General features: G+C 35.2%; 1 protein-coding gene across 1 annotated transcript in view; it reads right to left on the bottom strand.

Annotated features, from left to right (window-relative positions):
• Positions 1-4,417: 4,417 nt before the first annotated feature.
• SEC62 (SEC62 homolog, preprotein translocation factor) overlaps positions 4,418-23,146 on the bottom strand; it is a 28,286-nt gene continuing 9,557 nt past the window's right edge. The window contains exons 4-8 of the mRNA XM_061168298.1: positions 17,456-17,660; positions 17,116-17,208; positions 12,212-12,272; positions 10,264-10,383; positions 4,418-5,983 (exon numbers count right to left, since the gene is read on the bottom strand). Of these exons, the coding sequence (XP_061024281.1) occupies positions 5,514-5,983; positions 10,264-10,383; positions 12,212-12,272; positions 17,116-17,208; positions 17,456-17,660 (949 nt within the window). The 3' untranslated portion in view covers positions 4,418-5,513. The remainder of the gene's footprint in view (positions 5,984-10,263; positions 10,384-12,211; positions 12,273-17,115; positions 17,209-17,455; positions 17,661-23,146) is intronic.

Raw genomic sequence — 23,146 nt, 5'->3', positions numbered from 1 at the left:
CACCTTAGTTCAAAAGCAGCAATTTTTCGGTGCTCAGCTTTCTTTATAGTCCAACTCTCACATCCATACATGACTACTGGAAAAACCATAGCCTTGACTAGATGGACCTTTGTTGACAAAGTAATGTCTCTGCTTTTTAATATGCTGTCTAGGTTGGTCATAACTTTCCTGTTATGACCAGGAGTAAACATCTTTTAATTTCATGGCTACAATCACCATCTACAGTGATTTTGGAGCCCAGAAAAATAAAGTCAGCCACTGTTTCCCCATCTATTTGCCATGAAGTGATGGGACCGATGCCATGATCTTAGTCTTCTGAATGTTGAGCTTTAAACCAACTTTTTCACTCTCCTCTTTCACTTTCATCAAGAGGCCCTTTAGTTCTTCACTTTCTGCCATAAGGGTGGTGTCATCTGATATCTGAGGTTATTGATATTTCTCCCAGCAATCTTGATTCCAGCTTGTGCTTCATCCAGCCCAGCGCTTCTCATGATGTACTCTGCATATAAGTTAAATAAGCAGGGTGACAATGTATGGCTGTGACGTACTCCTTTTCCTATTTGGAACCAGTCTGTTGTTCCATGTCCAGTTCTAACTGTTGCTTCCTGACCTGCATACAGGTTTCTCGAGAGGCAGGTCAGGTGGTCTGGTATTCCCATCTGTTTCAGAATTTTCCACAGTTTATTGTGATCCACACAGTCAAAGGCTTTGGCATAGTCAATAAAGCAGAAATAGATGTTTTTTTGGAACTCTCTTGCTTTTTCGATGATCCAGTGGATGTCGGCAATTTGATCTCTGGTTCCTCTGCCTTTTTTGAAACCAGCTTGAACATCTGAAGTTCACAGTTCACGTTTGAAGCCTGGCTTGGAGAATTTTGAGCATTACTTTGCTCACCTGTGAGATGAGTGCAATTGTACAGTAGTTTGAGCATTCTTTGGCATTGCCTTTCTTGGGGACTGGAATGAAAACTGACCTTTTCCAGTCCTGTGGCCACTGCTGAGTTTCCCAAATTTGCTGACATATTGAGTGCGGCACTTTCACAGCATCATCTTTTAGGATTTGAAATAGCTCAACTGGAATTCCATCACCTCCACCAGCTTTGTTTGTACTAATGCTTCCTAAGGCCTACTTGACTTCACATTCCAGGATGTCTGGCTTTAGGTAGATCCAAATTCATTTGGATCTACTAAAAAATACATTAACTAAATGCCACAGACATTGGCTTAAGAGCTTGCTAAAGACAAATTCATTTCTTTGTGTGGTTATCTGCATAGGTATCCACTAGAATAGGATTTCAGTTATCCAAACTGTTAGGGCATGCTCTGTAAGGCTGTGAGATACTTTCTAACAATGTTTGTTGATAAGGACCCATCAGAGGTGAACTCCTCAGAATTGTTCTCTAGGAACTTCTCTTTGGTTTACTGGTCTTGGTTCCCAACAGGGAGCAGATAGTTCTTAAATGATGACACTTTGAGAAGATACTAACAAAGATGTGGGGTGTAGGGGACTTCACAAGAGGAAACACAATAGCTTCAACAACTCCTGGCTAGTAGCAGATCTAGCATCACCCCTTGGCCAGAAGGGAAGAGAACAAGCAGTGGCAAATCTAAAGAAATAAGCAAAGTTTAGAGGAAGCAGTTACCTTTGAGTATTAAGGTAGCTCATTGTGGGAGAGCCAAGACCATCTCTGACCATCTTCAGATCTCCAGCCAAGACACTCCTTAGCCAAACCTACCCAGAAGCCAGGAGGCGAAGAGGCCCACTGTTGTGGCCCACTCATCAGCCTTTTGGGGACAGAGAGCAGAGTGGGACTGAAAGAGGTAGAGATATCCAGCACACTTGGCAAATTTCTACCACAACGATGTTCAAACTATTCGATGGTCTAAGAGGGCAAAATTAAAAAAAAAAAAAAAAAAACCCACGGCTACCGCTAAAATTCCAGCAAGTTAACTGTTCGGTATTACTGAATGAATGGACGAAGAACTGAAATATTACTGAAACATACAGTAAAAGGAAACTGCAATTAGGAACTACGTATTTACTTTCAGTCAGAACGGATACTTAAGATGTTATGGAAATACTGGAGCATGGATCAGCAATAAATTCTACTCTGTAGATCAGACAGATATGTCACAGTTTTATAATACAGTTAAGTACAGTTCATCCTCCTTATTTGTGGATTCTTATTTGTAAACTTGCCTGTGGTTTAAAACTTTCGTGGTGCTTTCAGAGTCATGCATGGAGTGGTGAAAAGTTTGACCTTGTCCAATGCATATGCTCCCAGTTGAGGGTGACAAGGTGACATGCTGTGTTCTTGATTCAGTTCATATATTTCAAACAAGCATCCTCTGCTCTATTTAGCACACTGTTTCTTGCATTTTTGTGTTTTGGTTTTTTTAATTGGCGGTTTTACTGTTTAAAATGGCCCCTAAAATAGCCCCCAAGTGAAGTGCTGAAATGCTGTGAGGTGTCTAAGTACTAGACGGCAGTGATAGACCTTATGGAGGAAGTCCATGTGTTAGATAGACTTGGCTTGGGCATGAAGCTATGGTGCTGTTGACCCATGAATTCAACGTTAGTTAACAAAGCAGAAAGACACCTGAAACAAGTTCATGTGTTGATTCGTTGGTAAACACGTGGCCAGGGACTCACAGAATAACCCCAATATTCCCCCTAGGAGCAACGGTTCCGTAGTTGCTAATTCTGTGTTGGTGGGTACCTTTATGGGCTTCCCAGGTGGCGCTAGTGGTAAAGAACCTGCCTGCCAATGCAGGAGATTTAAGAGATGTGGGTTTGATCCCTGCATCAGAAAGATCCCCTAGAGAGGGACACGGCAACCCACTCTAGTACTCACGGTCCACAGGGTCGCAAAGAATTGGACATGACTGAAGCAACTTAGCAAGCATGCAACACGGTGATTTTACAGAACCTAATTACCATGAATGATGATGATACGTGCTGTTTTCTAGTTCCTAATAAAGATTCAAAAAAGAAAATTCAATTTACAAAAGACACCAAAGATTTTTCTATATTAGCAACTAAGTGGCACTCAAAACGCAAAACCAGGAAGGGGGAAAACATTAAAACCTGCACATAATTTTAATATGATATATTAAAATTTATTACTTTTTGATAGTATTAAGCTAAATCCAAATTATTTCAATTAAAGTTGTCTAGAAGGCCATATAGCTTGAAAATTAAAGAAATCAGTGGGAGGGAAAAGCAAAAACAATCTACTTAATACATTGACTTTACAATCACAAATGCATTATTATCTGGACTCAGTTGGTTAATTCAATCCTGCGTATCAGTTAGGCCAATTTATACCCACTACACAATAAATCCTACATTATCCAAAGGCGTTATGCTTCTATTTACAGTAGCATAGCAAATCTGAAGTCTTTTTAAAATAAACAATCACCATTCCATTGACTAATGTAACCAATTTCCCATGCTCTGGCATAAGAATATTTGATGTTAGTCAACAAAGACAGCCATCTATTATTCTTGAGAAATGTAACAGTAGCAGTCTTTTGATTTTTTGTTTAAAGTAAGTAACTCTGAATAGTAAAAGAGCTGAAATTTCTAACTTGCTTCCTAGCCACAGTAAGAATGACATTTTCCCCCAGGGACCTTCAAATATTCAAAAAATTTGGACCAACATTCTCTAAGAATCCATACATATCAATAAGAAGCTGACTTTCTTGCCAGGCTTCAAATGCCTTAAAGATGAGACATAGTACATACATTATAAAGAGCTTATGGATGAATGTTGAGTGCCTGGGCACTGTTACAACAGTAAAGGTTAAATCACTTTTATTTCCGAAAGACACTTTTGGTACCATTATCATATCCCAAAATAGGTATTAATGCTACTGATGATTAAGAAGCTCAGAAGTTATAATTATGCATCCCTTATTGTGGAAATAAAGTAGGAGAGCTCTGAAATGTGAGGGAAAAACACCCAGGCACTTAAATCAATGAATATTTGCTAGGAGGAAACTTAAACTGATTGCAGCCTTCAGAGAGCTGCATTAACATCAAATAGCCACATTTCTGTCCACTTACAAGGAATACTATAAAGAAGCAAACAAGCCATGTTTAACAAAATGTGTTTGCATACAGAAAGTGTAGTTTTTCACACTTAGAAAAATTTAAATCTTTAGTCTAACACTTAGATGGGCAACAGCCTAAAGAAAAATGAAGAACTATACACACCACCTATTTCAACTACAAAATGCTCTGACTGAAGGAAAATAATTCAATATTCACTATCATTTTGTAAGAGTATAACTTCAAGGAATGATTATGCTCATAAGTAAACACACGATATTCCTAAAAATTTGCAACTAAGGTTTGCAAGACATGAAATCAGACTGCAAAAGTAGTTGAAAGCAATTAGAGTCCAATAGTACTCTTATGTTTTCTTTTATGCTCTTTATTTTTAATTGATATTTTAGAACAGTAAATTATCTTTCATAGCAGTTCTCCTGGTCTGATAATATAGTACCCCATTTCTGAATGTAGAGACTTAAGATAAATCAAAATGAACATTAAGGTGTACAAACAGCTACTTTAAGTCTGCTCTTATTTAATAAAGATCGTTTCAACTCATATTCAAATACATGGAATGTTGGCACAAAACTGAAGCTGCTGTAGAAAGATCACAGATGCTCTGTGGGTTATTGAAACTTCCATCTCTCTAAAAACATACCCTTAAATGGTACAAATTTAAGTGTTGAGAAAATGTCTAAATAATAAGTAACAATTAAAATAAAATGTTTATTTGTAAATTATGTACAGAATACATTTTACTTTACGACAAGGAAATGGGAAGAACCATCACCTTCCAGCCAATTCTGCTTGCTCCCTCTGTTGGAGATGACCATCTTACTCTGAATCAGGCGTACAAATCAGTTTGGATTTCCTAAGTTGGAAAAGGAGAATTTGTAGCTAAACTAAAAGTGTTGCTGCATTATTACTAGTTGGCTTGTTTCCACAAAATGTTTTTGAACCCTGCTAAATTAGAATCTTAGAAGTTTTCTGGTATAATTTAATAATCAACAAAAGCTAAACTAATAAGAACAATAAGTTTAAGCATTTCATCTCAAAGAAACTGTGAAATGGCTACAAAACTATGCTTAATCTGAAATACTGGTGTTTATTTTTATCCCTTTTAGTTATTCTGATTAGCCTAACAGTAAAAAGCCATACAACTATCAAAAATGCCATTAATCTAAATGTCATTGTGGAAAGTGCATCTTTGATAATTGTCAAAATAAATGAGACCTATTTACTGTAAAATTATCAAATAGATAAAATTTATAAATGGCTTTAGACTGTACCAATAATAGTATTATATGAAATGAAGGACTGAATATAACTGCTTAGATGTCAAATCCATTTCAGTAAATGGATTTAAAGAATGCTACAAATGTCATGTGTACATTATGATGATCAGCCAACATAGAAAATCCAACCTCTTGCACATATTTAGTCCCCAAATTAGTCAATTATGATTTTTCATGTGAAGATTTAGTTGTTTCTCCATCATTGTCTTCTTCCTCCTCCTCTTCACAATCCCCATCTGTTTGCTGTTCCAGTTCCTCTTTTGTGATCATTTCGAAATCATTCCCGTTTCCACTACTGTGTTGGGATCGGTCATCTTCCCTCCTGTCACTGTCTGTGTCTGAATGCCGTTCTCCACCTGAGCCTTCTGTTCCATGATTTCCTGGTCCTACTTTCCCCTCCTCATCTTCCTTTTTCTCACTGTCTGACTTTTCCTCACTGTCGGACTTCTGTTGCTTTTTGGTTTCAGATTTCTCATCTTTCTTTAAGTCTGCTTTTGGTCCTTTGTATTCATGTGTGTACAGAGGTCTGAAGGAGTCAATGAAGCCCACGTCAGCAGTCAGATTTGGCAAGAACCAAAAGTGGTGCCTTCCTCCAGTTATGAGCCAAATGATGAGAAACAGAATGCAACGAGCTGTGGGAGAAAAATTTCTCTAATTGAATAATTCAAGCATTGACTCAGACAGCAGGGAATATTTGTTAATGAAAAAGAGGGAAAACATTCAGTCTTCCTATTTGCATATTACATGCACCTTAAATATAAACAGTTAAATCTTAGTTTAGCAGCTATCAAGAGTATTCCAGGCACACAGCATTCTGCTCTGAACCTGAGGGCACAACGCCACAATGCCATTCAAAAAAGTGCTTTTGTTTTTTTAATCTGGGCACTGTTTCTTGGATATACTTATAACTTATGTACTTTGCTATGTTACAGTTCAATAAACACAGCTGCCAGTTGGACCCTGAAGTATGCGTGAAATCATGGTAGAAGAAAAAAGGAAATAAACGCAAGCAAGAGATGAATGAGATCTTAAGAAGCCTTAGAAAGGAGAAAGCAGGGCTGCATTACGACTTCCCTAGATACTTTTTCCTTTGTAAGACAATTCCTCCATTAAAAAATATAAAAAATTATGCTTTTTACAGCCATTCTGGTATAAACACAAATATAACCCTGCACAGGTTCACTATTATAGAGAAGTGTATATATTGTTACTTTTGATTTTAGAAGAAATGAAAATGAAATTATTTCCATGGGTCCCTAAATGTATCATGAGTTCAAGGCACGTGCTAACCCTGCCTAAAGGGTAAGTCTTCTAAGTAAAAATACTTTGGAACAATAAGAGAACATTTTCCTAAGCACAATTTCTTTTTATTTAAGGACAACATTTTCCCAGTATTAAGTAACATACAATGCAAATGAAATCCAGATTGGCTTAACAAATAGGTTTGAAGTTACTCTTTTAGAGCACTATGATAACTATGGGCTTCCCTGGTGGCTCAAATGGTAAATAATCTGCCTGCAATGCAGGAGACATGGCTTGATCCCTGGGTCGGGAAGATTTCCTGGAGAAGGGAAATGCTACTCACTCCAGTATTCTTGCCTGGAGAATTCCATGGACAGAGGAGCCTGGCAGGCTACAGTCCATGGGATCAACAATGGTTAGATAATGGAAGTAACTGAGAATTTTAAAGTTTATAGTATTGAACTATCATAAACCCCAGTATTTCATATAGCTTTCTTTTAATTTATCAAATATACAGAGCTGAGTGATTTGTCTGGATTTTACTTTTTTAAAGGTCATGATTATGTGAATGTTATGAGCTAATTAATTATGACAGGTTTCTTGGGTTTCATTTTAGTTTTCATTTTCTTTACAGATAATCCTATCATTGTTTTCTAATAAAGTCTGAGAAAAGCTCATCTATGTTTCTTCCATTATTTAGCTTCAGACAGGTAAAATAGTTATAGCTGCCTTGACTTTTATAAAGCAGTAATTTCTGTTTTCACAAAAGAACATAAATATTCTGAAAGACTGTATACACACCAGTATCTTTTGTGCATACAAACAGAAAAGGCAAAAATGCTTGAAATTATGAAATAAATCAGTGAATAAACACCATTGATAAAAAGAAGTAATGAACATCTCTTAGGGAGGCTGCATATTTTTTTATCCAAATAGAATTATGATGTTACAATAGGTTTTGAAGGGTTATACAACAGTTCATAATATGAAATCTCGCCTGAAATCCAAGAAAAAGCAACATTAAAGTGGCAAATAAAATCGCATCCCTTTGGGTGTAGCAGATTTCTTTTTTTTTTCCAATAGTTTTTCTCTATATGGCAGTATATTATTAGGGGCAAAAAGAGAAGAATCATGAGGAAAAACTACTGTGATATGTATTGTCATACCATTTCTATGGCCTGGCGTGCTGCAGTCCATGGGGTCGCAAAGATATTGGACACGACTGAGTGATTAAACTGACTGAACTGAATCATTTCTGTACTAAAAGTGACATATTCAGAGAATTGCCAAAGGTCTTATTTTAAAAGGCAATACTAAATATACATGTTCAAAGCAACACCAAATTTAATTTGACCAATAAATAATACTTCATGAGATAATATAATAAAATCTCCAATTTATAAGTAGGATACAGATCAAACCATTTAATAGTATATTTGGAATTGTCTAAGGGAAACAACATTTTCTAAGAGAAGTAACAAAAATGTAGGATTCTAAGAGAAGTAACAAAAATGTAGGATTTATTTTCTGATTTGATTGACAAGGCTGTTTAACATACATTGCTACTTAAACTCCCAGTATATTTAAAATGAAAAATTATAAAAAAAGAATTACTAAGGAAACAATACTTTAAAGAACAAAACAAGATAATAACCATAAATTATTGTGAATATCAGTTTAAATGAAAGATAAGCAAGTGGGTTAACTCTATTCAGTGGAAATTAACCTTTGCTGAAAAATTTAAAAAACCTTCTAAATTTTCAGGGATCTGGGAATCAGAAGACATCAACTTGACTAGTGTATCTGATGGCAGATAAAATTTTATGGCTTCTCATTCTTGGTGCAGGTAGTACATTACCACTAGTTACCTGCTTCACGCTCTTAGACATTTATTTTTTGGCCTGCAAATGTGCTGTTACATGCAGAAGCTTCAGGGGCTATTTTTAAGGTGAATAGGCTAGAGGAAGGAAAAACTGAAAGGTGGATGTATTCATAAGGTTTCACACAGAGTCAGAAAATCCCCCCATAAATGGAGGCCAATAAACATGATGAATTGAATGAAAATACTTGATGAATCCCTGGGTCTATGGATGGTAGCACCAAATCAGGACCCCTTGATGTCCAGGGTGGAGGGAAATTGCTTAAGGCTATTGGTTACGGCTACAGCAGTAATGCTTTATAAACATAATAATCTACTACATTACATATCATAGAATCTCAGAGTAACACACATCTCATTCAGACAATCTTGGTCAAATTCTGTCCTCTAAAAACAGATATTAAATCAGTATTCTGGTTGTTTAAAAATTTTTTATAAATAAGTACTCCTATATGTTCTGGTAGAAAAGCTGATTTATCATTTGAGGAAAATAATCAGAACTTAGTTATTATATAGCAACATAAGCTCTCAATGATTCAAAGAATTATATATGATAGGAAAAAAAAAAATCACTAAACAGCTTAAAAAAGCAGGAAAACATTGCTATTTCCCAAATGAAAAACTAAATTAGACCAGTTCACCCTAAATAGGAAAAAAAATCTTCAAAGACTAGAATTTTAAGCAAAATAATATTTGTTTTTGTCCTCATATTAAATAACATGGTCATTGTAAAAAATACAGACAAGTGTAAATAAGAATCCTAAAATCACTCATAACTACCACCACCATTTATTTATATTTAGGTATATATTTAGGTGTATTTCCTTTTAGTCAAATCCTTCTTGGCATTGAGTATTTCCATTTCAAAAAAAATCTTCCCAATTATATAAGCCAAAAAGACTTCATTATCTTAATTATTTGACACCTAGTGATAAGCAATTTTCATATATTTATTAATCATTTGTTTTTAATTTCCTCTTTTGAATTTAATTGGATTATTTTTATAATGCTTTATTTTTAGCTATGAAAGCCCCTAATCATTCAGAAAGGTAAAATAACATTTGTATTTTCTTTTTTTTTAATTTGTATTTTCTTATTGATTTTCAAAAAGGATTTTAAAACTTGTTAATGCACCAAGAACTTATTTTGGTCCATGGTACAAACTGATTTTTCCTAAAAATGGCAAATCAATTGTTTATAATCATTTACTATATAAAATGTAAATGTTTAATATAAGTTTCATTTGTCTTAAGCAAAAAAAAATGTTTACTGAAAGTATTATGTTTATTAAATGACCAATCACTGTAAAAATATTAAAGTCCTTATGGCAGCTAAATTTTAAGCATATCTATTTGCAGACTCTTGTTTAGTTGCTAAGTTGTGTCTGACTCTTTTGCAAGCCCATGGACTATACAGCCTGCCAGGTTGTCCATGGGATTTTCCAGGCAGGGATTTCCAGGGATTTCCTGGAGTGGGTTGCCGTTTTCTTCTCCTGGGGATCTTCCCGACCCAGGAATAGAATCTGCGTCTCCTGCATTGGCACCAGGGAAGCCCACTTGCAGATTAAGACATATTAAAGCCTTTCGTCACAACAGAGTAAATCTAATTAAACACATATACTGCTTGAAGCCTGAGTCAATTTTAGGATATGACCAAAAAAGTAGGCCCATATACTTCTTAATTCACCTACATTAATTTTGCTATTTAGTTTTACTGAAGCTCCAGATTACAGTCCAAACTGCTTAACAGCTACCTCTTACTGAGGTCAGTCTTGCTAGTAACAATACTTACCAACAGCAAGGAGAAGAATGCTGGCTACAAAACAGCCTGCACCCACACTGAGGTAATAAACACCTACTCTCATTTCTGCTGGCCAAAGAGGGAAGAGGGTGGCTGCTATCACTGCAATCACTGCAACAAGAAACGTAAAGTTACACATAGAAACCTTAGATTAAAATGTTAAATGGCTCAGTTGCCAAGACAGTGAATATACATTCCCCTAGGGGGAGAATAAAACATAAACTTACTGAAACATATAAAATGCTCAGTTATCAATCACTGCATAGTTCAACCTAACATTTTAACTACTATTCTCATATTAGGTCAAGATTTCTCTAGTATAAATTATATATAATTAGAAAAGTGCTGTCTAAAAACGTGAAATTGTCAGCTCCTTAAATGATCAACTGCTGCTGTTTTCAACTTCATTTTTAACTATAAGATATCTGTCTACCAAAAAGGGATGCTTAAATAAATAATCAACCAATGAAACTAACCAAAAATGATTTCAAAGATCCCTCCCTGTAGATTGGTTCTGGGGTGAAACACTGACATCTACTGAATGAAAAGCTCACCAGATGATTCTGATACAGATAATGTTTGGTGATAGGGAAACTGTATACAAGCATCTCCAGTTTTTTTCCCCTAAGTACAGTAGGACCACATGGAATAACCAGAAGAATGACTGGTATTTAGGTGTTTAGAGCAAGAGAAACCAGGATTCAAATTCTAGCTATTTCATTTACAAGCTAAGGGTTGGATTTATTATTTTGAATGGTATCCTATGATAACATATTGATCACATTTGTTCAACTGCTATCTATTTTTTTCTACTTGTTAAATCATTCTCTACCCCTACCCCCAACCAAATTCACAGGAATAACACACACCTATGGTAATAAATAAAACAATAAAGTAAAAAACAATTAAAAATAAACAAAAAAGTATAATGTGAAGTCTTTACCCAATTCTTGGTCCACTCCCCAGAGGTTAACTACTATTGTTTCTTATTTGTATGCCCAGAAACTGCCTGTATACAATTAAAACTAGTCACACAGATTTTTTCCCCCAAAAACGAGCTTACAATATTCTCTTTCACAATTTTCATTTAATATATTCTAGATATCTTTCTGCAAGTAAACCCTATCTAATTCTTTCAAAGCTGCATGATATTCTGGCATGTATTTGTACTGTAATTTATTCACCATTCTCCTTTTGAGAGACTTGAATTGTTTCTAGCTTTATTCTATTATTGACAAGAGTGCAACAATTACCAATGCCCATGTGTGCAACTGATTAAGGTACAGGATAAATTCCTTGAAGTTTAACTATTAGGTCACAAAGCAAGGCATTTAAAACTTAAAAGATATTTGCTAATTATCCTTCTAACTACAGTCTGAAGGATTTGGATTAGAATTAAATGTCAATGCATATTTCTGAACAGACACTTTATGCAACTGTATTACTATGAACAGCCATGGGATAAATTCCTAGAAACAGAACACTTGGGTCAGTGTGTATACACTTAAAATTTGAAAGATATAATCAAACTTCCCTCCATAAAAAATAAAACAATGAACATACCAACAGCTACTGGAGCATAGTAGTGGTTTTTCTTAAGTGTTGGACCTTCATTAATAATAGGTACTATTCCACTTTATAGTCCTCTTGATAACTGCTATTGTTTTAGTTTGTATTTAACATGAGGGTGATAAAGTATAACAATTATTGGTCACTGTGTTTCTTTATCTGTGAGCTACCTTTACCATTTTTCTAGCAGGCTGTTAATTTCTTAAAGATCTTTGCTTTAAGGTAGTGCAAATATTTTCCTCAGTTTATCATTTATATTCTGGCTTTATTTAAAATGTACTTTTAAAAAATAGCTATTTTATGTTAAACATTTTCTTTCTGACTTCTGTATTGTTTACTTTCCTTTCTAAATTTTAGAAAGTGTACTTACCAAGAATTAATCCCATGACAAATGTTTTAAAGTGAACTGGGTCATAGATCCACACAAATACCTAGAAGAATCAAGAAACTCCAGTGCTTAAAGTTCTAAGATCACATCAGATCAACAGTTAGTTCCCACCTATTAACACATAAGAACTACTTAAAAATTAAACAAATTTCAAAGACTTTTTCTTTAGTAGCAGTGGTTTCTTGGGTATATATTCAGTTAGAAAATTATTTTTAAAACTATAAATTAGGTAATGCAGTTAAGTACACTTCCATGTACTTGCATGTTTTTAACAAGTTACTCCTGGGTGCAAACCATTTCTTAACCATTACTTATTCAACTTAAAGACAAGCAATTGTACAGCCTTCTGTCCCTATGGTAATGATGTATATAGGCATGAGCAGAGTAGACTCAATCAAAGAGCACAGTTAAGACAGATTGCAGTCAGGCCCTATGACAGATCCATCAGCTCTCAATTCCACCCTGTTCTCTCCAACTGATGAGACACAAAGGACCATTATTAAAGATTATGCTCAGTGAACATAAAAGATTCTATGACTCTCTGCAATATTATTATTACAGAGGATCTGCAGCCCCAAAGCTGGGAACTACTGCTTTAAAGCTTACTTTATACAACAGAAATTTCATTTAGAATAATTAAATTCTGTTCATCAACCATAAAACTCTTAGTTTTATTCTCTTGGTTTTTATAAATAACAGTACTCTTCCATTTCCTGGTTCTATTTTGACCAAAGCTCTTTGCTACTGTCTTTTTGATCTGGTTCCAACAATCCTCTTTTTTAACTCTGCATATTTATCCTGGAAATCAGATCTACAGATGTCACTTCTGCCACTTAGCACTCTAAAGAAACAAATTTTAAAAGACATTTCCCATCTTTAAAAGTGTGATTCCTCCAGCTCCATTCTTTCTCAAGACGGCTTTGGCTATTCAGGGTCTTTTGTGTTTCCCTAAGAATTGTGGAATTTTTTCTTCTAGTTCTGTAAAAAATGCCACTGGTAATTTGATAAGGATAGCACTGAATCTGTAGACTGCATCTAGGAGTAGAGTCACACAATATTGATTCTTCCTACCCAGATACATGGAATATCTCTTCGTATATTTATGTCATCTTTTATTTCTTTCATCAGTGTCTTATAATTTTCTGTACATAGTTCTTTTATTTCCCTTAGGTAGGTTTACTCTTGGATATTTTATTCCTTTTGTTGCAGTGGTGAATGGGATTGATTCCTTAATTTCTCTTTCTGATTTTTCATTGTTAGCATATAGGAATGCAAGTGATTTCTGTGTATTGATTTTGTATCCGGCAACTTTGCTAAATTCACTGATTAGCTCTAGTAATTTTCGAATAGCCAAAGCAGTCTTGAGAAAGAAGAATGGAGCTGGAAGAATCAAGCTTCCTGACTTCAGATTATACTACAAAGCTACAGTCATCAAGACGGTATGGTACTGGCACAAAAACAGAAATATAGACCAATGGAACAAGATAGAAAGCCCAGAAATAAACCCACGCACCTGTGGGTACCTTATTTCTGACAAAGGCGGCAAGGATACACAATGGGGCAAAGACAGCCCCTTCAATAAGTGGTGCTGGGAAAACTGGACAGCTACATGTAAAAGAATGAAATTACAACACTTCCTAACACCATACACAAAGATAAACTTGAAATGGATTAAAGACCTAAATCTAAGACCAGAAACATAAAACTCTTAAGAGGAAAACACAGGCAGAACACTCGATGACACAAATCAAAGCAAGATCCTCTATGACCCACCTCCTAGAATAATGGAAATAAAAACGAAAGTAAACAAGTGGGACCTGATTAAACTTAAAAGCTTTTGCACAGCAAAGGAAACTATAAGCAAGGTGAAAAGACAACCCTCAGAATGGGAGAAAATAATAGCAAATGAAACAACTGACAAAGGATTAATCTCCAAAACATACAAGCAACTTATACAACTCAATACCAGAAAAACAAACAACCTAATCAAAAAGTGGGAAAAAGAGCTAAACAGACATTTCTCCAAAGAAGACAAACAGATGGCTAACACATGCTCAATATTGCTCATTATTAGAGAAAAGCAAACCAAAACTACAGTGAGGGATCACTTCACACCAGTCAGAATGGCCATAATCAAAAAGTCTACAAAAAATAGATGCTGGAGATGGTGTGACGAAAAGGGAACCCTTGTGCACTGTTGGTGGGAATGTAAATTGGTACAGCCACTGTGGAAGACAGTATGGAGATTCCTTAAAATACTAGGAATAAAACCACCATATGACCCAGCAATCCCATTCCTAGGCATATACCCTGAGGAAACCAAAACTGAGAAAGACATATGTACCCCTATATTTGTTGCAGCACTATTTACAATAGCTACAACATGGAAGCAACCTAGATGTCCATCGACAGATGAGTGGATAAAGAAGTTGTGGTACATACACACAATGGAGTATTACTCAGCCATAAAAAGGAATGCATTTGAGTCTGTTCTAATAAAGTGGATGAACCTAGAGCCTATTATACAGAGTGAAAGTCAGTCAGAAAGAGAAAGACAAATATTGTATACTAATGCATATATAAGGAATCTAGAAAGATAGTACCGAAGAATTTATTTGCAGGGCAGCAATAGAGAAAGAGAACTAGAGAAGAGACTTATCGACATGAGGAGAGGGGAAAAGAGGGTGAGATGTATGGGGAGAGTAACATGGGAACTTACATCACCATATGTAAAATAGATAGCTAACGGGAATTTGCTGTTATGTCTCGGGAAGCTCAAACAGGGGCTCTGCATCAACCTAGAGGGGTGGGGTGGGGTGGGGAGGGAGATGGGGGGAGGTTCAAAAGGGAGGGGATATATGTATACCGATGCCTGATTCATGTTGAGGTTTGACAGAAAACAACAAAATTCTGTAAAGCAATTATCCTTCAACTAAAAAATAGATAAAAATTTTTAAAAAGTTTGAAAGCATCCTTCTTTGTACAGAATAAAACCTTAGCCTTTTTGGGCATGCAAGCACCCAAGGTTTTGCTCAGGCTGCTTCCTTTAATAGGCCTCTAACTCCTTTGCAGTGCACCTGGCAATCTGCCAGTCATCCTTCACGGCTCAGCTCAAGTGTCCAGGATCTCCAGACCATCCTTAAACCTCATTTGATTAGATTAAACATCCCTGATTGGTATTCTCCCATCATAATACTATCCATGTCATAATACAGTACAGGCATACTTCAGATATTGCAAGATTAGCTCCAATAATACTGCAATAATACAATTTTTTATTTTTTGGTTTTCCCAGTGCATATGTAAGTTACATTTACATTACACTATGTCAATATTAAGTGTACAATAGCATCATGTCTTAGAAAGCAATGTACATACCCCAAGTGAAAAATACTTTATTGCTAAAAAAGGCTAACCTTCATCAGAGCCTTCAGTGAGTCATATTTTTTTTTGCTGGAAGAGGATTTGAAATATTGTGAGAAACACCAAAATGCGACCCATACCAAGTGAGCAAATGTTGTTACAAAGATGAAGTCGACAGACTCCATCGATAGACTGCAATGTAGGGCTGCTGTAAATCTTCAACTTGTGAAACAAACAAACACACACACACCAAAACAAAACCCCCTCCCAAAACACTTTATCTCTGAAGCACAACAAAATGAAGTATGTCTGGTTTGTATGCTTGCTAGACTAAAAGAAAAGTTTTCAAGAAGAGAATTTTATGTTTTCATCATGCTATTCCCAGCACCTGTAAAAATGACTTGGCATAGAGTTAACCTGATGTTTAGCTGAAGGCATTTGAGCTTTCACATGAAGAAAGACCTGTGGTCTTCTATTACATTGGTTCTTAAACAGGGCTTCACATCAGAATCACCCAGGGAAATGTAATACAACACACACACACATACATACTCTAGATTCCATCCTAGAGATCCTCATGCAAGTATGTCTGGAATGAGCCTAGTGTACATGTTTTCTGAAAAGCCTTACCAGAATTTCAAGCTCACAGCTCTAAGAACCACTACTTGTAAAATTTATACTACCTTTGTATTAAGCATAGCAAGAAATTCACAACTCAATGGCTAGTATATAACTAAATGTTTTGTAATGGTTAAATGACTAAATTAAGTAGTCTTCATGGAAGACTACCACCACACAAAACATGCTATTAAAATCATTAAAATGATTTTGAGTAAAGCATCAAGTAATGTTGAAAATTTTAGACCCTTATAGTAATGTGTCTGATTGTGAGAGGCAGAAACCAGTATGTGTTCCTCATTAACCATTCTGCTTCTTTTCCTTTTGATTGTAACGGAAACCCTATATTTTACTGGGCAAAGGATCACCCAGTATAAAAATCATGTTTCTAAGACTTTACTGCAGGAAGGCATGAGCATGTGAGTAGGTTCTGGCCAATGGAATCCATGCAGAAATGAAACTGCCAGTTTTCTGGATAGTATCCTTAAAAAAGAAGCATGTCTCTCACTTTCCTTCCCTCCTTTGGATGCATATATAAGGCTGGCAGTCATTTTGGACCATGAGATAATCCTTACTAATTGCCTCACACAGGCAGAAAACTTCAGATCCACCATGGAGCTGCTGTATCTGCTTACCATCAGGTTTCATTAATGAGAGAGAAGTATCCATCTTAAGTCACTGTTATTTCATGTTTTCTACCTATCATAGACAACTGAATATACTTCTGATTTAATAAATTTTTTATAAATTTAAATTCAGAGAAATTCATTTTTAAAAAGGGTAGATTTTATATCTACATGGTTAAATTTATCTAAATTACTTCTTTTCTTAGTGAAGGCATCAAAGATAATTCTAAAAACTCCTATGGAAAATTGGATTTCTACTTATAAAGTAGATACTCTCACCTCATTTCCATCCAGAAAAACTTGATCATCATGGGGCTCAAGCTTGAATTTTTTCTTGGTTTCCTTCTTTTTGGGAGTTCCAGGAGTTTCCTCCTATTATAAAAACAAGTTGAATAGAAGAAAAAGTGTTTACAAACAAGCAAAAAGGAATATGACATTGATATACTCAAAGTTTTACTATATGAGACACAGAAATCAAAATTCTCAATCACGGTATTTATAAAAACCCTAATATGGTTTAAGTGGCTGCTGCGTAAGATTTTAAAGGTCTTGATATGCCAGTAGTGATAATGTGCGTGTAACAAATTTTTTATTTTTACTTAATTCTAGTTAAAATCACCTTTTTGGATTCTTCCTTTTCACCATCTTTTTTTTTTTCTTTTTCCTTTTTTGTCTTTTCATCCTTTAGATTTTCTTTCTTGCTCTTTTTATCTTCTTCTTTTCCACTTTCAGCTTTTCCTTTCTCTTTTTCTTTTTTTATGTCTTTCTCATACTTCATTTTCATTACTTTTAGTGCCCGATGAAAAAACTGCTTCTTTAAAAGCCTTTAAAAAAAAGGTATGACATTATATTCCCTATCCATTATGTAGATGTAGACAGAAAAGCAAAAATATCAAAACCTGAATAAAGTGAACAAAGAAAGACATACATTGGCAAGTCACAAGAAAAATTACAACTTGGAAATTACAACATGGAAAAACAGTCTATTTGAAAACTTGTGCAGTCAACTTGATTATATGAAATCTAATTTTCAACTATATAATTTAATGAGATTCCTTAAGTTTTTCTTTAGGTTCATAAGGAGTAATCAAAATTCTGCCTTATTTAAAGTTAAGTCTCAAATTCAAGACTGGACATAAGTGGAATATAAATATATAGGGAAAATAAAACAGTTAAATGTTAATAGATTAAAAATGTGCCCATGATCTGTTGAGTCAAATTGTGTCTTCAGATGTCTTTCTTGATGTTATTTTCTTCTCTCCACGTACCTCACTATTCAGCCTACCACTATAATGAAATATCTTCAATTAAATAATGAATAACTAAATATGCTGAGATTTCTGAAAATAATTCTTCACAGTATCATGATAAAAACTGTACAAAATATTTGGTAAGACAGCACTATGTGTTTCTCTCAACAAATTCTGTTATCCTATCCACAGCATTTTTTCTTCTAATACAATTCATGTTATATTTGTTATAAACTTAAGAGTGAGAGGCTTGCTTTGTTCTTTTTTGTTATTCTTCTTTTGTTGTTGCTGTTGTTCATTTTCTTATCTGATGAGTTTAGAAGCTCAGCTGAGACCAAATTAAGTCAACCTTGGTTGACTCAATCTTTTCTAATCCTACTCAAGCAACTGGTTACACTTATTTTTATCATCTAAAAGAAAACCTTTTCAAATCTTATGTTCCAGTTTCAGAGTTCCTCATTTGTTCCTTCATTACTGTCTTGATAAAGGATAACTATCAAAACACAACCTAGAAGCTAGGTCTCACTGCCATCAGCTGGGCCTGTTAATGGTAACTATCCACCTTTCTACCTCTACTGGTGCCTGCTCCAACACATCATATCACTTGCTAACTAGACGCTTCCTTCCTGGCCAAATATCACTTATTTCTGATCCTTATGTTGTGCCTACCTGTGTTTTGACCTGCTTGGCTGGGCTTCTTTCTGCTGCCCAATTAGGACCATCCCATGAACACTGCCAAAAAGCTCATTTCTAGGTCTCCTCATTTGGACTTTGTCTTGTTAAGAGCTATACAGCATACAATTGTGCAAGTGTCTGAAATGTCCCCAAAGAATCTAGCATTAATATCTACTACACATACATATGTGATTATCTGTTTATGTATATACATATATGTAAACAAGTAAAAATCTGAAATGAGACCCTTAATATTTAACTACTTATGAGTAGAAAGTGAGATTTAAGAGTAATGGTGAGTATCTGAATGAGGGGGGAATCTTTAATTTTCATTCTACATCACTTTCTTACAAAAATTTATAATGAAAATATTCTAATTTCTTTATTTTTCACTTATATAATTTCCAGATTTTCTATCAGCATCATTCATTACAATTTAGTATGAAAATGAAAATATATCTTACTCACTGTATGTTAATTGAAGAGCAGCATTTCATACTACAGTTCATATTATAGCTCTCCATATATTAAGAGTACATGTGTATACATATAGATACTTGAATATATAGTCTCAAATGGTAATGTAATTATTCCTGAGGCAACATCATTAGTAATTTGGATTTTCTTCTGCATCATTTTCAGTTTTCTCAAATTTCTTTGCTTTCTCAAAGTTTTCTTTGCTTTAGTGAAAAAAATTTTCTTAATCAATAAATAAATAATTTAAAAAATAAACCATAGAACTTTAGCAGAAAAAACAATTCTTCCCTTGACAAGCAGTTACAGAAGAGGACAGAACCAGCAGGAACATCTGCTTCTGTTACTTCTTCTGCACAGCTGCTCCACCCCATGAAGAAAAGTAAGATTATTAACCAATCAAAATTGGTAATGAGAAATTCACAATCAGGTAGATGGATTCAAATATCACCTCTACCACTTAATTAGCTATACAGTATTGGGTAAGTTACTTAATTTTAGTATATTTCTAAAATGGGGTATCTATTTCATAGGGGTTTCTAGAACTAAATGAGAAGCATACAGATTTTTACCATGGTGCCTGGAATGCATGTTCTCAATGTTAGCCATCACTAGCGCTGTAGTGAAATCATTAATTTCATTTAATAGAGAAAACACATTTGGTTTATAAATCATTACATTATACCCTCATTCCATTCATTAATAAGTAGAATCATTGACTTAGTCCTTGATAGAGAATGTCTACTTCAAATCACCGTATGCCTCAAAAAATGAGATGACACTTACTATTGTAATAAAATCAGTGCCTCAATTTATTTAGTTTTAAACACACTGTATAGAATAAATCATCTACATAAACTGACATTTTCACAGACTACTCATACTTTCCTAACTCAGGATGTTCTATGCCCTCTGCCAGGATCAAATGTCCACTATCCTATTGTTTGCTGGGTAATCACCTATTTTATGTTTCAAAATTTTATTAAAACATTTTCTCTGTGAGGCTAGTCTTAAAGTTTTCTCCTTTCTTTCTTACAGAACACACCGTATTGTAATTAGTCACAAATCTTCTTTAACAGACTACAATATGTGCTTTGGAGGCAAGAACCAAGTCACAGTTATCTTTGTATTCCTGAGGCCTGGCCTATAATAGATACCTGATAAGTATTTGTAGAATAAATAAATGGATTAAAAGCAGCCTGCAAAATGTCACTAAATTGCTTATTACTTTTCTTCACCTCTTAATTTTTTCCCAGGTTTAACAAATGTTTATTAAATGCCAGACATGTGTTTAGGACTTTAACTTATCTAACAAGGGTGAGGTTTTATTAAATGCCCACATTGAGCTAACTGCTGTGGAGTTACAGTCAAGTATAAAACAGTCCTCCAAGTGCCTTCAGATTTAGTAGGCAAGAAATTAAAAAAAACAAAAAAACAAAAAAACACACATGTAACAAATCTATTTAAACAGTTAAGGACCAAACTGCATGATATTACCTTTATAAATTCTGTAGAATATTAGATTAATGTAAGCTAGAGGACCTGGGGAATACTAAATAGTAGAGATAGAATTGTGCGGGACTTATCGGCAGGCAGGATAGAACCATGTGGGGAAAGTGGTAGTTATTACCAGAAAAAGACCAGAAAAGAGAATGAGTGTGGTAAGGAATGAGAGTGAAAAGGACGTTAGTGGACTGGGGGGTTGGAGATGCAAGGTCACAGGAAGGTGAGGATGACACCAGATAAAAGATTTAAGAGTCTGTACTTGAAACAGGCCAAGAAAAGGCATGGAACATATTAGAAAAGACTGTTTTGTGTATCATACTACAGTTTCCTGTTTTCTTTTGTTTTTCCTCAACCTCCCTCAAGCACACTTCAGAGAATGAGATGGGACTAGTGCCTCTCTGTGGTTTTGCCTGTAGTCAGTCAGGAACCCATGAGGGCTGGTCATCATGAGGTCTCTATGGTTATCATTAGACGTGGTTTCGAAAAATTTATGCTTCTCTATCTTAGTGCAAAAAGGACACAGAAAGCTTGATACAAATGGGAATAACATATACAATAAAATGTGAGTGTATTGCTACAACCATCTCTGTACTCAAGTTTCTTTTTGCTTTTCATATAACAAAGTATCAAGTCTCCCAAAAGGCCAAGAGAAATGTATTAATACTGGCTGCTTATCTCGGAAAGTTGGGCTCAGATTTTATATTAAATTTTAGTGTTATGTGCTGCCAAAGCGAGCACTAATATTCAAATAATACTGACAGGTTAATCCTTCATCATAATTTTTGCTTCATTAAATGGATCATTATTTTGGAGGAGATAGTATAGTGCAGTGGTTAAGAGCATGGACTATACTACAAAGCTAGATGGCTGGATTTAGACTTTTGGCTTGCCACTTACTAGCTTTGTGACTTTGGTAAGTGATTTAACTTCTCTGTTTGTGCATTTACACCATCTTCTACTTTTTACACTATGTATAAAAAATAAGTCTGTTTTGAGGCGGTAGGGAAATTTGCACTTTGGAGTTCTAATACACAGATGGTTACAAAGGAAAATAGTGACTGCATGCTGTTAGCTAATTCCTGCCCCAACGATGAAATTTTCATTGTTTCTGAAAGGTCCATTAATGACTCCAGTTTTTGGCAGCTAAGAATTTTTTTTTTTTGGCTGTGCAGCACAGCTTGTGCGATCTCAGTTCCCCAATCAGGGATCGAACCCCAGGCCCATGGCAGTGAAAGTAGGAGTCTTGACCACTGAACCACCAGGGAATTCCTGGCAGGTAAGAATTTTTTTTTTTTTGGCAGGTAAGAATTTTAAGAAACATTTAACAATTCTTCAACTTTACAGCTTTAGAAGACAGACTGAAATTTTTTTTCACAGTGTTTTTTAAGAGGGTTCTCATGTGGCTGCTGCTTCCCAGGTGGCTCAATGGTAAAGAACCTGCCTGCCAATGCAGGATACTCAGGTTTGAGCCCTTGGTCAGGAAGATTCCCTGGAGAAGGAAATAGCAACTCACTGAGGACTTAAAATGTGGCTGCCACTTTAAATGTCATTAATCAATATATTAGTAAATGCTATGTGTTTCTCCCCACTAAATATATAAGATAATCTAAAATTTCAAATTCCAACCAATTATAAAATTCACTGTCACAGAAACAATCTGATTTACTAACATCTTAATAAATATGTTTAAGTAGTAAATAAACCAAGGGGAAAAAGTGGGGGGGGGGGGAGGGGGGACAAAACCAGCATACTTCTTTCCAAGAGAAAAGTGATTTTTTTCGGGGGGGGGGGGCCCACATCATGTGGCATGAGGGATCTTAGATTCCTCACCAGGGACCAAACCTGTGACTCCTGCAGTGGAAACACAGAGTCCTAACCACTGGACTCCCAAAAAATGGACTTTTTTTACACCATTCACCATGAAAAGTTTTTTCCAAAGAAGAAGTACCTATAAAAAACATGGATATGTTACTAAACTGTCTATACTTCATCTTGGAATCAAGAAAAGATAGATGTCACAGCTGCCTTGATTTCACAAGGAATACAATAGCAATCACAAACAAAATAGAAGAGTGTACCTAGCTAATGGCTCAGTGGGTAGACACAAACAACAGGGACAACAGGTCAATTAGGAATCCCTGACAAAGTTTTGGAAAAGACTCCCCGCCTGTTTTCTCTAGAAAAAAAGAACTTTTATGTTCCCAATAGGCACTGGTGTATGATTTTTTTATTGCTGATCCCTCAGTTCAGTCAGCCTGCAAATGTACAAATTTAACAGAACACAAATAAAAACTATAAAAATATGATGGTTTAACTCCAAATAAACACAGTTCCTGAGGTACTGAAGATATCCAAGTTACACATAAAAGTCATGCTTGAGCTATGCTGTAACAGAACTAAATGAT

The sequence above is a fragment of the Dama dama genome, chromosome 19 (assembly GCF_033118175.1).
Source record: "Dama dama isolate Ldn47 chromosome 19, ASM3311817v1, whole genome shotgun sequence".
NCBI classification, from domain to species: Eukaryota; Metazoa; Chordata; class Mammalia; order Artiodactyla; family Cervidae; genus Dama; species Dama dama.
The sequence above is the reverse complement of the archived record's forward strand: the minus strand, read 5'-3'. Positions and strand labels throughout refer to the sequence as shown.